The sequence below is a fragment of the Chiloscyllium punctatum genome, chromosome 32 (genome assembly GCF_047496795.1).
Source record: "Chiloscyllium punctatum isolate Juve2018m chromosome 32, sChiPun1.3, whole genome shotgun sequence".
NCBI classification, from domain to species: Eukaryota; Metazoa; Chordata; class Chondrichthyes; order Orectolobiformes; family Hemiscylliidae; genus Chiloscyllium; species Chiloscyllium punctatum.
The window spans coordinates 9,576,264-9,590,816 of NC_092770.1; the positions used below are offsets into that span (position 1 = coordinate 9,576,264).

Below are 14,553 nucleotides of genomic sequence, written 5' to 3' on the forward strand. Positions count from 1 at the left end.
AACAATGTGGCGACAAGTGGTATTGCATCTGTTAGGACCAACAATTAGAATATATCCAATAAGCATTCAATATCCACTAATTTTATGAAAAGCAATCTGCAGTGTGTTAAATATGGTAAATATTTTAAACTCCCTGAGATTGATGCTAAAGGAGTTCAATATTAATCCAGCCAGCTTCCTGGGACATAATTTGCATCCTACAGGTCCTTAGCATAAAATTAACACATCAGAAATACGGCTTGATATTTCTTGTAACTATTTTGGTTGATTGCTGTTAAAATTACTCTGATAGACAACTATTTCATAAATAGTATCTAAACAACGATGTATTCTCTAAAAAGTGTTACTTAGATTTTACAAGATTAAAAACACTGAATTTATTTATTTAAGGAGCAGCTGTAATTCAATTAAGTTACTCATGTTTTTAGATAAGTTGAAATCATATACAAAATGAAAAATATATTTTAAAAAAACTCAATACTTGCATACTTTATTCTGATAAGAATGACTGTTTTCATTATGTGGAGGTGCCGGTGTTGGACTGGGATTGACAAAGGTAAAAATCACACAACACCAGGTTATAGTCCAACTATTTGTTTGGAAGTACAAGCTTTCGGAGCACTGCTCCTTTGTCAGGCGGCCAGCTGCCTGATGAAGATGCAGCACTCCGAAAGCTTGTATTTTCAAGGTAAACCTGTTGGACTATAACCTGGTATTGTGTAATTTTTAACTATTTTCATTGTGGTGGCACTGGATTCAGTAAATGTACAGTTTTTTGTGGCCTGTTTCTTTCCATAAGCAGATCATAATGCAGTGACATGCAACACAAGTAAAAGATTTGTGGAGATATAAGGTTACAATACACAATGATAATTACCTTTTCAGTCTGTACCATATATTTGCTTTATTCTTTTTGGAATTTGGATGCATTTTAAATATTTAATAAGTGATAGTCTGAGTGGAAATATTTGGTTGGGTGGGAGATATAGTTATCAGAAGTATTTTGCAAATTGAGAATTGCCATTTAATCAGGCAGCTTAATGTAGGATTAAGAGATGTCACTTCTGTACAATTGATCTTTCTTTCATGGTAACAATCATTTTCACAATACTGTGTACAGTTCTGGTCACCCTGCAACAGGAAGAACTTTATTAAATTGGAGAGGGTTCAGAAAAGATTTACAACGATATTGCCAGGACTGGAAGGTTTGACACACACCAGGTTATAGTCCAACAGATTTATTTGGAAAGACTAGCTTTCGGAGCATTACTTCTTCACCAGGTAGCTGTGGAGCAGCACCATAAGGCATAGAATTTAAAGCAAAAGATCACAGTGTCAAGCATACAACTGATCCGATATGTTGGACAAACCTCAATTACTGTTAAGCCTTTCATCTTTTAGAATGGGTTGCAGGTCTTTGTTCATTTATATGTAAATCCCAGAACTTCTTTCAAATCACATTCTTGAGATAACTTAAGGTTTTATTTTTAAAAAACTCAGACAATGCATTAAAGGTGTGAGGTTAGAGTCTGTCTGTGTCCTAATCCTGCGTCAGACTGGTTCTATTTCCAAAGTAGGAATTTATAAAATGTCATATAGATTGACCGCCTGCAGACTGTGAGATTTTTGAACAAAATAGAATGTATCTGCAAATACAATTGTGCAAATGCAAATTCACCCCATAGATTTATGTGTGTGTGTGCGCATATGAGGGAGAGCGAGACAGTGTGTGTGTGTGTGTGTGAGAGAATGTAAGTGTGAAAATGGGTGTTTGTGCGTGCATGCCTCTCGGGGTGTGTGTGTGTGTGTGTGTGTGTGTGTGAGAGAGAGAGGGTCTGCACGAGTGTGTGAGTATGTAAGAGTGTGTGTGTATTTGTGTGAGTGTGTATGAGAGAGTGTATAGCGTAGTGGGGTTACCTGTAGTGTGGCATGAATCCAAAGTCCTGGTTGAGGCCATCCTCATGGGTGCTGAATTTGGTTATCAGCCTCTGCTTGGCCACTCTACATTGTTGCGTATCCCGAAATCCACCTTGGAGGATGGTCAGCCAAAGATCCAAGGCCGAATATCCCTGACTGTTGAAGTGTTCCCCGACTGGGAGGGAACATCCATGGCTGGTGCCTGTTGCATGGTGTCCATTCATCTGTTATCATAGCGACTGCTTAGTCTTGCCATTGTACCATACCTCGGGGCATCCTTGCCTGCAGCCACTCATGCACATGCTGTCTCTCAGACGCACGCGCGCACACACTCACTCTCTCTCTCCCCCTTGTCCTCTCCCTCACATGCACATACGTCTATGGGGTGAATTTGTATTTTCAGAATTGTAATAGCAGATACATCTATTTTGTTCAAAAAACACACAATCTGCAGGCAGATAGAACCAGTCTGACTCAAGATTGGGATACAGACAGGCTCTAACCTCACAATTTTAATGCATTGTCTGAGGTATGATGTCACTTTTCTGTAAAACCTTAAGATATCTCAAGAATGATTTGAAGCAAGTTCTGGGATTTACATATTAACGAATGGCAACCCATTCTAAAAAATGAAAGGCTTAACAGCAATCTAGATTTGTTAAATATAACACATCAGTTGCATGCACGACACTATTCTTTTGCTATAAATTCTGTGTCTTATGATACTGCTCCACAGCTACCTGATGAATGAGCAGTGCTCCAAAAGCTAGTGCTTCCAAATAAATCTGTTGGACTATAACCTGGTGTTGTGTGATTTTTAACTTTGTCTACCCTAGTGCAACACCAGGCATCTTCACATCATGGAAGGTTTGAGTTATGGGGAGAGGCTGGATAGATTGGGACTTATTCACTGGTGCCTGGGAGGTTGAGTGGTGACCTTCTAGATGTTTATAAAATCATTAGGGCTATAGATAAGGTGAATAGTAAAGGTCTTTTTCCTAGGATAGGGAGTTCAAAACTAAAGGTGATATTTTTAAGGTGAGAGAAGCAAGATTTAAAAGGGACTTGAGGGGCAACTTTTTCACACAGAGGATGGTTCATAAGTGCAGTGAACTGCCAGCGAAAGTGTTAGATGCAGGTACACTTAGAACATTTAAAAGCTATTTGGATAGGTACATGAATAGAAAAAGTTTTAGAGAATATGGGCCAAGTGCAGACAAGTCGGACTAGTTTAGTTTGGGAAACAGGGTTGGCATGGACAAGTAGGATCGAGTGGTCTATTTCCATGCTGTATGACTCTAAAAATGTCATGAATGAAATGGTACTCTACTAACTGCTCTATAATCTAGATTCATGGCTTACTCATTTTAGAATATCATGTTTGGATTAGCATTAATGATCAGTTTCATTGGATTCCTAGTAATAGAACCTGTATATTGAGTTTTTTTAATTGTTCAAGTTAATGAGTTTTAGTAATGTTCATAACATGATGAATAGAACAATTTTATGGCCATGATAGCAGGCAACTATTGCATTAAAAACTAAGTGAATGGAGTATTGATTTGTCTAGAATACAAATTTGAATCTGCTTTTTATTCTATCGTTTTGCAGTTATGATTCTGGACAAGAACCTGAAGGAAATGAACCCCAATAGTCTGGGAAATATTGTAGTGAAGTGAGTGTTACTCATCAATAGTAGTTATTCTGAAATGCAACCCTGAAATTATTATTTTATTTAATTCAACTAATTTTACCTTTCTTTTGTTGTGTAAAATATGCAAATCTATTCGCACATTTTTACCAAACATTTAAAATCCAATCCATGAGAGATCATGCCCTTTTCAGGAATGATACATAATTCTCCTAGTCAGACTATTCAGCTTTCTATGAATTTTTTAATTCTCAAGATGTGAACATCTCTGACTAACATTTATTGCCCATCCTTCAATGCTCATGAGAAGGTGGTGGTGACCTTTTTGAATCCTAACTGTCAATGTGGTGAAAGTGTTTCTACATTGTCTTTCATCGAAATTTCCAGGGTTTTAATGCATCACTATGTAAAGAACAGCAATATATATCTAACTCAAGATGATATCTAATTTGATGTCAAATTTGGAGGTATATCTTGGCAGCTATTGCAGCAGTCTTTCAAGATGATAAAACTTGTGGGTTCAGAAGGTGCTGTCGAGGAAGCCTTAGTGAGCTGCTATAGTCATTGGAAAAAATAGACTTTGTAGACAAAATAGACATCAAAGTAGCAGGGTACCAATCAAACATACAGCTTTGTTGAGGATGATATGGTGAATTATTGTGTGTTGTCACAGCTATGCTCAGCCAATGTATTCAATTGCATTCTTGATTTCTGCCTTGTAGCTAGAGAAGATTGGGGGAAATTGGAGGTGAGCCACTCAATTAAGAATGTTCAGCTTCTCGCCTGCTTTAGTATATTTAGCCCAGCTGAGGTTTTAATCAATGGATTTTAACTGTGGGAGTATTTTGTGATGATAATCCATTATGTATCGAGAGGAGCTGGTTTAAGTCCCCTTGTGTTATAGGTGGCTATTGCCTGGACCACAATGTTGCACATCTAGGCAAGGTCTTGCTGCACAAATACATGAAACACTTCACAATCTGATGACAATCACCTGATGAAGAAGCAACAGTTTGAAGTCTAGTGCTTCCAAATAAACTTGTTGGGACTATAACCTGATGTTGTGTGATTTTTAACTTTGTCCACTCCAGTACAACACTGGCTCCTCCAAATCTTCACTATCTGAAGAATTGTGAATGAAACAGAATACTGTTCATCACCAAATATTTTCATGATGTTTTGTTGCTGGGCAGGTCCTTGTTCAAAACCTGAAAATAATTGGGCTCAGAATTCTGACCTGAGGATCTGTTGTAGCAAAATCCTGGGCTGAAATGATTTACTTGTAGCAATTGTTCTTCTAACAAGTAGTTTAGCAGTTGATTGGGGTTAATTGGTTAATTTACTGGTCAATATAAAAGAGAGACTGTTGAGTTGAAGAAGCTATAAGACATGAGTCATTAAGATGCTTTCTGTGGACAATTAATAAACTCCATTCACAAAGGTAGATGTCTTGGTTCTCTTTTATAGGTTGGCTTAGAACTGAGTTGACATTGACAGAGATGAAGATTGGAAACTAAGAGTTTGTTTCAGACTTAGGATTGTATTAGGTGTTCTTTTGGAGAAGAAAGACTGAAACCAAATGTGGAGTGTCAGGATATGGCTTTCCACTCATCTTTGTGAAGCTAAACTTCATGATCAATGGACCAATGAAGTGGATAGGTGGACATGCTTATGTCTTCACTAATACAAAAGAAAGGTTCAGCCTTAGTACTCTTGCTTCCTAGAATAGGCAAGTTTTTTTGCATCCATCCATGGGATGTAGGCATTGCTGACTGGGCCAGTGTTTGTTGCTCATTCTTAATTGCCCTTAAGGTGAGCTGTATTTTTGAACTGCTGCAGTCCATTTGGTGTAGGTACATGAACAATGCCATTAGGGAGGGTGTCCCAGTATTTTGACCCAGTGACATTGAAGAAATGGTGAAATATTTCCAAGTCAGGATGTTGAGCAACTTACAGGGGACCTTACAATTAGTTGTGTTCCCATGTATCTGTTGCCCTTGTCATTCTAGATGGCATGGTTATGGGTTTCAAAGATACTTGATACTAATGAACATTGGTGAATTTCTGCAATGCATTCATATAGATGGTACATACTGCTGCTGCTGAGCATACAGTTCAATTGAACTGTCTTGGACAGTGGACGTATAACAGTGTGTGGAGTGAATTCGTTAAAATATTATCCAGACTTTTTAAAATAATAAGGACCTAAGAAAGTTTAAGAAATTTGAGAGTTCAACCTGCTTCAGGTTTGTGGATGACCATATGCTAAAAAGAATGGTACCTCCCTTTAAAATAGATGCGGTAAGCTAGTTTAATAGCTCAGATACAGTGTTAACGGAAATACTCCTACTGTTCACAAGGTCATCTATGAAAAAGGCTAAAATGAAACTGGATATGGAACACAAGAAGATAATTGTTATTGGGAGGCAGTGGATATGCAGTTTATGTAATGCAGAGATAATTGTATTCCTTTATCAAGACCTAATCTTACTTAAATCATAAAAATATTAAGCAGGTGTTATTGGCATCAAGACATACAGATTTAAGGGGAAAAAAAAGGCAAATTATCTTAACATTACATTAGCAGTTTGCCCATCCATCTTCTCACAGGTTAAATCCTACTAAAAGATGCCAGAGTAAGGGACAGTGAGTAAATTTACAGAAGAGATTGACAATAAATGTGATTTATGTAAGAACAAATTAAGGAAGACATCATCTCAGCCTATCATGACTCTTCCATTAATAACATCTCCAGAGTTGTAGCAATACACTTGAAGGTATGGGTTAAAGAAAAAAAATAAGATTTTTATCTTGCACTTTGTAGACATAGCAACTTAGTTGCTATGTAATAGCATAGAATAAAGAATAAAGAGTGATCACAGAAATAGAAAAATGGATAAGGACTGGATGAGAACACTGGCTAAATTCCCAATTGACAATGGGAAGCATCTTACCAAAAATGAATTTAAAAATATGTGTGAAAATATGAGCATTGTGGTAATGAGCACTGCAGTGGAAAGTTACCTTAAAATTCGAAAAACAAATCACGTAGCAATAGGTTAGATGCTTCATATAATCCTAGTGGCCCAACCAAATTGTAGGTGAACATTTGACATGGCTTGAGCAATCCATGCAAAGAACTCACTGCAAATTGTTGAAGGCTGCAGAAAGAAATCTGAAAATTCCTTTGGTAATGAGCAATCAATCCCTGGTTTGGGAAAGGACTACAGTTAGCTTCAGAGGAAATCTGCTGAACCTCACAGCATTGTACAGAGACATTAGAAATAAACTTCAATCTAGAAACATGATATATCGCAAAACAGGCAGAAAAGGAAAAATCCGAGAAAGGTAATAGGTAGTTATAGAAAAATAGTAATTTTACAAAATGGCAACCAAAAAAACAGGTGATATAGAACAAACGTGTTTATAAGTTGAATATTGCAGTGAAGGTTTTGTATTTCTCAGTTAGGTCCAATCTGCTGAAAATAGATTGTATTCAGTTTAGAGCAGACACAGTAATAGTATCACATACAGAAGCTGGCATTATGATGCATGCTAATGATGTCCTGTGGTTGGTTCTATAGAATTTTGAGTGTTGTGATAGATAAAGTAGAAAGAGAATTTATAAGTCGGGCTTTGGGGCCTTTAAATATTGACTTAGACATGAAGCTGTGACATGAGGTCAACAGTCTTATATACTATGATGTGACACACTACAGTTGAGGAAGTCTTGAGAATGAATTAAAAAAATTAAAGAGAGAAAATTGATTTTAATAAAAAAATCTCGAGTGTCCAGCCTTGGGTGACCCAGAAAATGTGAAGATAGTCCTTGTTTTATTAGTAATTCTTTGTACACCAATCTTATGATGACTCTTCAAATTCAGCAGGCTTTATCATATTCTTATTGGGAAGAATAACAAATGTTCACTATTCGTCTGGGAAGCTATGAAAGTAAAGCTAGTTGCAAGTACTCCAGCAGCTGAAACAGTAGTATGAGTAGAAGCTCTAGATGTTGGGGTGTATTTATCCAATATCTAAAGTAAATCTTAAACAAGAAGCAAAAGCAAAAAGTTCACCTATAGAATGTTTAGTGGATAATCATCCTTTTTGGGGTAATGAGCATTCAGCAAAAATGTTGCTGAGAAAAGATTGAGGATTGACCTTGCTGGCATAAAGGAAATATTGTAAAGACATTTTCCAAATAAAGTCAGTCGATGCAAATAACCAGTTGTCAGATGGTTTCACAAAAGAGGTGCTTTTTTCCAAGGATTCCTTGGAGAAGGAGACCCATGATATGTGGAATTATAACAGAAAAATTGGGATCATTTTGTAATTAAATATGTTATTTTTGTTACTTCAAAGATCGGGGAACATGGGTGGTTGCTTGTATAATTTTGAACTGAGAATAAAAGTAACTTAAGTATAAAAAAACTTTTCATTATTTTATTTAAGGATTGTTTCTGCATCTTCGAAGGTTTTCTTTAAAGGCAAGAGGAAAATCTAATAATGGAGTTACTAGATTAATTGACTGTAAGATATAATAAGGGTCATGTGAGACTGGGGTGTCAGAATGAGTTGTTAATAAACTAAATTAGATTCCCTACAGTGTGGAAACAGGCCCTTCGGCCCAACAAGTCCACACCGACCCGCCGAAGCGCAACCCACCCATACCCCTATATTTACCCCTTATCTAACACTATGGGCAATTTAGCATGGCGAATTCACCTGACCTGCACATCTTTGGATTGTGGGAGGAAACCGGAGCACCCGGAGGAAACCCACGCAGACACGGGGAGAACGTGCAAACTCCACACAGTCAGTCGCCTGAGGCGGGAATTGAACCCGCGTCTCTGGCGCTGTGAGGTACCACTGTGCCACCGTGCTGCCCACCAACTCTAGCTACAAAGAAAATTGTTTTGGTTTCTATGTCACTGACGTTGATCTAAATGGTAAGCAGTCCATTGTGCTTCCATTGTGTTAAGTGTGACTAGTGAATGGAAAGTCTTTGTGATATACTGGTAGTACCCTAACTCTTGGCCAGGAGGCCTGGGTTTCAGTCTTATCTGCTCCATACTGTAATAGGATCTTTGAACAGGTTGATAAGAAAATATCTCCTCCTTGATTCCCATTGTCATAATTTTCACAAGAGCTTCTTGGTATTTACTCTTGGTTGAATGAAACCTGATGGTTACAAGTAATTTTTGGCTGAATTCAAATTTGAAGTTCATTAAATAGTCCTGTAAAAATTTTAATGATTAGGTAATTTATAAATGAATTACCAGGACATTCAAATTAAATTATATTGAGTAAACAAGAGAAGTTTGCAAAGTATAATTGATTGATTGATTGATTGCACTTCATAAGTTGTGACATATATTCTAAAATGATAGAAAGCTAATAAATGAAAAAGATTAAATAAATGTTTTGCAATTTTTGTATCTCCAGGAAAAGCAATTGAAGTTGATATGTCACAGTTATTGTGAGGACATAATCTATAGACATGTGGTAGTTGTTTTGAGAAGTACCATATGTAATCTTTAATAATTGGTATTCAAACGTCTAGTCATTAAAATAATGTTACAATATAGCTGCAATATAACTGGAGGGTATGTTTTCAGTTATGTTGATTGTGGACAATGACAAGTGAACGGGCCAGGTAATTCGTGTGAATATCAACACTTAGTTGGCTGCCTGTTTGTTCCATGGAATGCACATTCTTCCCCATGTCTTTCTAGACCAGATGGCGGGTTCCCCACATAAAAGCTATAAATTTTGAAATCAACGGTAAGGCCAGTGGCATAACTGTGCAATATTCAAATTTTTCTCATGGAAGGTGTGCATTGCACATAGTTTGCACATATGAAGTGAGGAGAGTTTGGCTAGTGTTGTGTAGAAATGTAATTGCTAAATGCAAAAGTGATTGAATTTCACTTCTTAGGCTTCAGAGAGTTGGAATCTTAAAGAAACACTTCAGTATTTTCATTTTTGCATTTTGTTCACATATTTAATGGCACCGTCTTGATTACTGTAGCAATTATGATCACTGTTACCTACACAGACATGTTGAGATGAGAAATTACTTCTCTCAAAGAGTTGTGAAATCTGTGGAATTCACTACCCAGAGTACAGTTGCTGCCAGGACATTTAACAAGATAGACCGATTCTTGATTATTAATGAGTTGAAGAGAGAGTGGTCAGGAAAATGGAGTTGAAGCCAAGATGACTTTAGCCATGATTGTATCACTTGGCGGAGCAGGCTCGAGTGGCTGAATTGCCTACTTCTGCTCCTTGTTCTTATGTATTCATGCACAGGCAAGCCTTGCTAGGAATTGTCTAATGAAAGCGACCATTGGATATAGTAATGGATTTTCTTAGTCTATTTAAAGCTGGCCTCCATAATCTTGTTCACATGATAAATAAGGTCACCACCACCACCATAAACTCATAAGCCTCAGGTTTGTTTCAAGTTATTAAAGGAATATAAGCAATATAAATCAATGTTCAAGGCACAGTTGCGTTGTTTGCTGGGATAAATAACTATATCCATGGAAAACTGGGAGCAGAAGTTTTCCAATTTAACTTAGAACTGAAATTTGTTTACATTGCAGTATTCCTGAAATGAGAGCAATATTAACAGCACTTTTGTATCTCTCCAGCCTCCTATTCATAATCCTGTTTCCTCCTTGTACCGATTTACCAATATTCACATAGTCAGCAATAAAACCAGGAATAGTGGGACTATGTTTATTTCCCAAGGGAATGTGATTATGTCTTGAATTAAGACCACTCTCCATGTCTGATACTTATTGAAGGAGAAGGCAGACTGAAACAAATGCTCCTAAGAAACTAACTTTATATTTTTTAAAAAAGGCTTTGTCATATAATGCATGCTCTAGAACACTATCCCATAATTTCTGCATCATGTTTTCAGATTTTGTATCGCATTATTGAGTATTTGTGATAATTTTTGTATTGTCAAAATGCCAAACTGTTGTTTTAGGAGAAAAAATATGGAAATGTTATCCTTATGCTCTACTATTGATTTGATGTGAAAACAATGTTGTTATTGAGCCACTTCCTCCTAAGTTTAATTCACAGAGGGCAGAGGTCCAAATAGGAAAACCATTCTTCCTTATGCTTTCTCCAGAAAAGCCTCCAATGTAGCAAGTGGAAACCACAGCTACAAATTGTTTATATAGTACCTTTAACATAGTGAACTGTACCAAGGTACATCAGAGCATTATCAAACGGAACATCACACCGAGCCACATAACAAAAGATATTTGGATAGATGCTCAAAAGCTTGGCCAAAGAGAGAGTCTTTATGAAGTGTATTAATGAGAATTGAGAGAAAGAAAGATGGTGAGCTTTAGCAAGGGAATTCTAACGTTTAGGGCCTTTTCGATTGATTAACTTTGGGATGCTCAAGAGGCCAGATTTGGAGAAACAGCGATATCTCAGTGGGTTTCAGTGCTGAGGAGATTATAAAGATTGGGAAGGAATGATTCCATAGAGGGATTCAAAAGCAAAAATGAGAATTTTTAAATTATGTTGTGCAGAGTCAATGCAGACTAATGAGATCAAGGCTGATGGGTAATCGGAATATTGTAAATGTGTACAGGTAGCAGACATTTGGGTGAGTTCAAGTTTGCACAGGGTTGAATTGGAGGACTGGTGAGAAATATCTTAAAATAGGTAAGTCAGGAGTTATCATAGGTATGACTGAGGGTTTCAGCAGCACAAACTGAGGCAGATATGGAGTTAAGTGATAATATAGAGATGGAAATAGGCAGTTTTAATGATGGTATGGATGTGTGGTGAGAAATTCACCTGAGGTTAAATGTCACAACAAGATCGTAAACAGTCTGATTCAGCATCCAACAGTTGCCAGGAAAAGGGCTGGAATTAGTGGTTAGGGAGTGGTGTTTGCATTCTGTACTGAAGACAATGGCTTCTGATTTCCAAGTAGTTAGTTGGAAAATGGTATGCTTATTCTGAACTGGATGTCAGACAAACAGTCTGAACATTTAGAGAAATGAAGGGAGAGATCAGGAGAAGTGGGCAAAAGATAGAGTTCAGTGTCACCAGTATACCTGTGGAAGATGACTCTGCTCTTGCATAATATCACTGAGAGACATCACATATAGATAGTTCTTCTATAATGCAATGGTTGTGTTCTTGTGCAAGTGGGCATTATAGAAAAATTGCATTTTAAAAACAATGCTTAAATTGTTGGTGATGTAATTGTGTTACAGCCAACACACATTTTAAAAGTTTGTGCTTTAGAAACAGTGTCCCCAATTTGTCAATTGTGTTACAGCGAATTTGCATTAATGAAATGTGTGTTGCAGCAGAACGATCTGCAAATGGGAACTAGCACAGGACCAAGGGTACATCCTTGGGAGACAGATCATTGAGTGGGAAGGCAAGCCTGATATGCGGGATTTAGACAGGGCTTCTGAGAAAGATGTGCAGGAATTTAGGAGGTGTCAGCTCTTTCAAAGACATTGGACACAGGAGAGTAATTTGTCTGGATGGAGTGGTCAAAAATTGGATTTTTTGAAGAATATTGGCAGAAATGAAGGATAATCCTTCAGGAAGGAGAAACATCAACAATATCAGCTAATGTGGCAGTCAGGAGGGAATGTTGGATAGACAACTCTTCAATAGGAATAGGCTTGAGGAAAAAGGGGTCACATCAATGGGATAACTTAATGAGGGCATGAATGAAAATATGTAAAAATTTGCAAGTTTAGAGTAAGGTCAGGAGAAGGCTTTGAGGAAGCTTGTGCTGGTATGTTACAGAGGCAGCTAACCAATAGATTGAATTCTAGTGGTAAGAAGCTGCATGAGCTCGATGTATATTTTGATAGATATGAGGGAACTATTCTGTGACATTCTCCAATAATTCATAAAATTCATTTCTTTCATAAAATTCTCTAACTAGCAACTTCCTCACTAACCAAGTGATACTTGGTTGTATCTGACTAATTTGACATTTTGAAATAAAATAAATTTAATTTGAAAGAAACAGGAAAAATGTCTTCAATAGAATGTGCCAAATGGGTTCACTAAAAGGTGTGTATATATCAATGTCTTCATGGAGGCATTGACACTTCAATTAAAACAAATCATGTTCGAGTTTAAGTTGTAACATCTATTTTTATTAGCTTTTATAATCTTTTCATTAACCTTTAAACTGCATCTTAGGGTATATTTTTCAATCCTGGCATTAAAGTGGCATGGATAGAACTGCTTCCTCATCCAATCACATTTTAAAGCTCTTTTTACTACTGTTTTTAGTAATTATATTTATTATGGCAAACCTCTCAAGCAGCCTAATTGCCACTACAAATCAAACACTGCAATTTTCTTGAATGTGCCTCCAACCAATACAGGCATCATTGCAACATTGGCTGTCACTGGAAGCATGCAGCAGTAGATCTATTTTATGTTGGCCATAGCTGGGAAGTAGTTATCATTCACTGATATTTGAGAATGTTTAATACAAATTCCATGAATTTGCAAATGTGATTAGATGTATTTCCAAAGTCAGACTTTTTGGCAGTGGATGGGGGTGTTTACTGTTTCTTTCACTTAATACTATCCTGATTTTAACAATATTGTTTCCTTTAAGGTTACCTTTACCTCCAGGTACATTGGCTACACTTTGGGGAAATGATAAACTGTTCAAGGAGCTTTACTTCACTAAATATCCAGTAAGCATGATTCTTCAGAAACATTTTACTTTTACAATTAATACAGTCTGCAAGATGAACAAACTGTTTTGTGTCAGTATTTGAAATATTTTCTATTTTTGACATCTTGAGAGACATTTTGACACCGGGGAGAAAGTGAGGACCACAAATGCTGGAGATCAGAGTCAAGAGTGTGGTGCTGGAAAAGCACAGCAGGTCAGGCAGCATCTGAGGATCAAGAGAATCTATGTTTTGGGCATAAGCCCTTCATCAGGAATTCTCTTAAAGCCAGGAATCATTCCCTCCAGAATGTATACCTGTTTTGCTAGGCCAATGTACAGCTGCTAAAAGGACCCATAAAAATTGGTGGAAGTAATGTTTTGCCAATTTGTTAGTCTTTTCAGAAACAATATACTTCAAAAAGAAATAGCTGGATTTGAACAATATTCTGTCCACAGTTAAGGTATGGTCCAAGGAAAGAATTGATTATTTTTTGACAGAAATGCAGATCCAGATCTAAATATTGGATTGTTTAAATAATTAACAGAAAGGCATGGGGTGAAATTTTTTTTAGATTGGCATGACTTTTTTATTAGCAAGTTGTTGACTACTTTAGAATTTTGTGAATTGTCTCAGCTGCTGTAGTGCAATTGTCACAACTGTCAAAATGTGAACAGTTTCTAATCAGGTTGTTGGATGTGGATTGGCCTGAAGTCTTCTCCCTGAGATGGAAGCTCTTGGTTAATTTTGTTTTTCAGCTTTTTAGTTGAAGTGCATCAACCAGGCAAATATTATTGAATTAATTGTGGAAGTATGCGTTTTACTGAATGCCCTCTTCACTCGTATTTTGGGATATTTATCAGGGAAGTTGCAATGATACCAAACAGTGAAACTGGGAATGATTTGTGAGTTATACTGAACAGGCAACCATAAAATATGAAAGGTACAGGAATAGTTAAAGTAAATATGTAACCATAATTTTAATCCTTTTCCTACCTCTTTACCCAGGGTTACTATGATACTATGGATGCTGGCTATATGGATAATAATGGCTATTTGTATGTAATGTCACGGGTGGATGATGTAATTAATGTGGCAGGTCATAGGATTTCAGCTGGTTCTGTTGAAGAGGTAATATTATTTTCACAGCTTTTACCTCCATTTTGTATCTTTCCTTTCTTCCCAAAACTGTCCTTCCTGCACAAAGATAATCCACCATCTTGGCTACCTCTAGGAATGGTCAGCTCTATTTCTGATAGAATCACTAGTTATGTCGTCTCAATATGA

The 14,553-nt window shown here is 36.9% G+C and overlaps 1 protein-coding gene across 1 annotated transcript in view; it reads left to right on the plus strand.

Moving 5' to 3' along the window:
• acss3 (acyl-CoA synthetase short chain family member 3) overlaps nt 1-14,553 on the plus strand; it is a 67,289-nt gene that overhangs the window by 42,322 nt on the left and 10,414 nt on the right. The window contains exons 11-13 of the mRNA XM_072551625.1: nt 3,529-3,592; nt 13,206-13,287; nt 14,275-14,397. Of these exons, the coding sequence (XP_072407726.1) occupies nt 3,529-3,592; nt 13,206-13,287; nt 14,275-14,397 (269 nt within the window). The remainder of the gene's footprint in view (nt 1-3,528; nt 3,593-13,205; nt 13,288-14,274; nt 14,398-14,553) is intronic.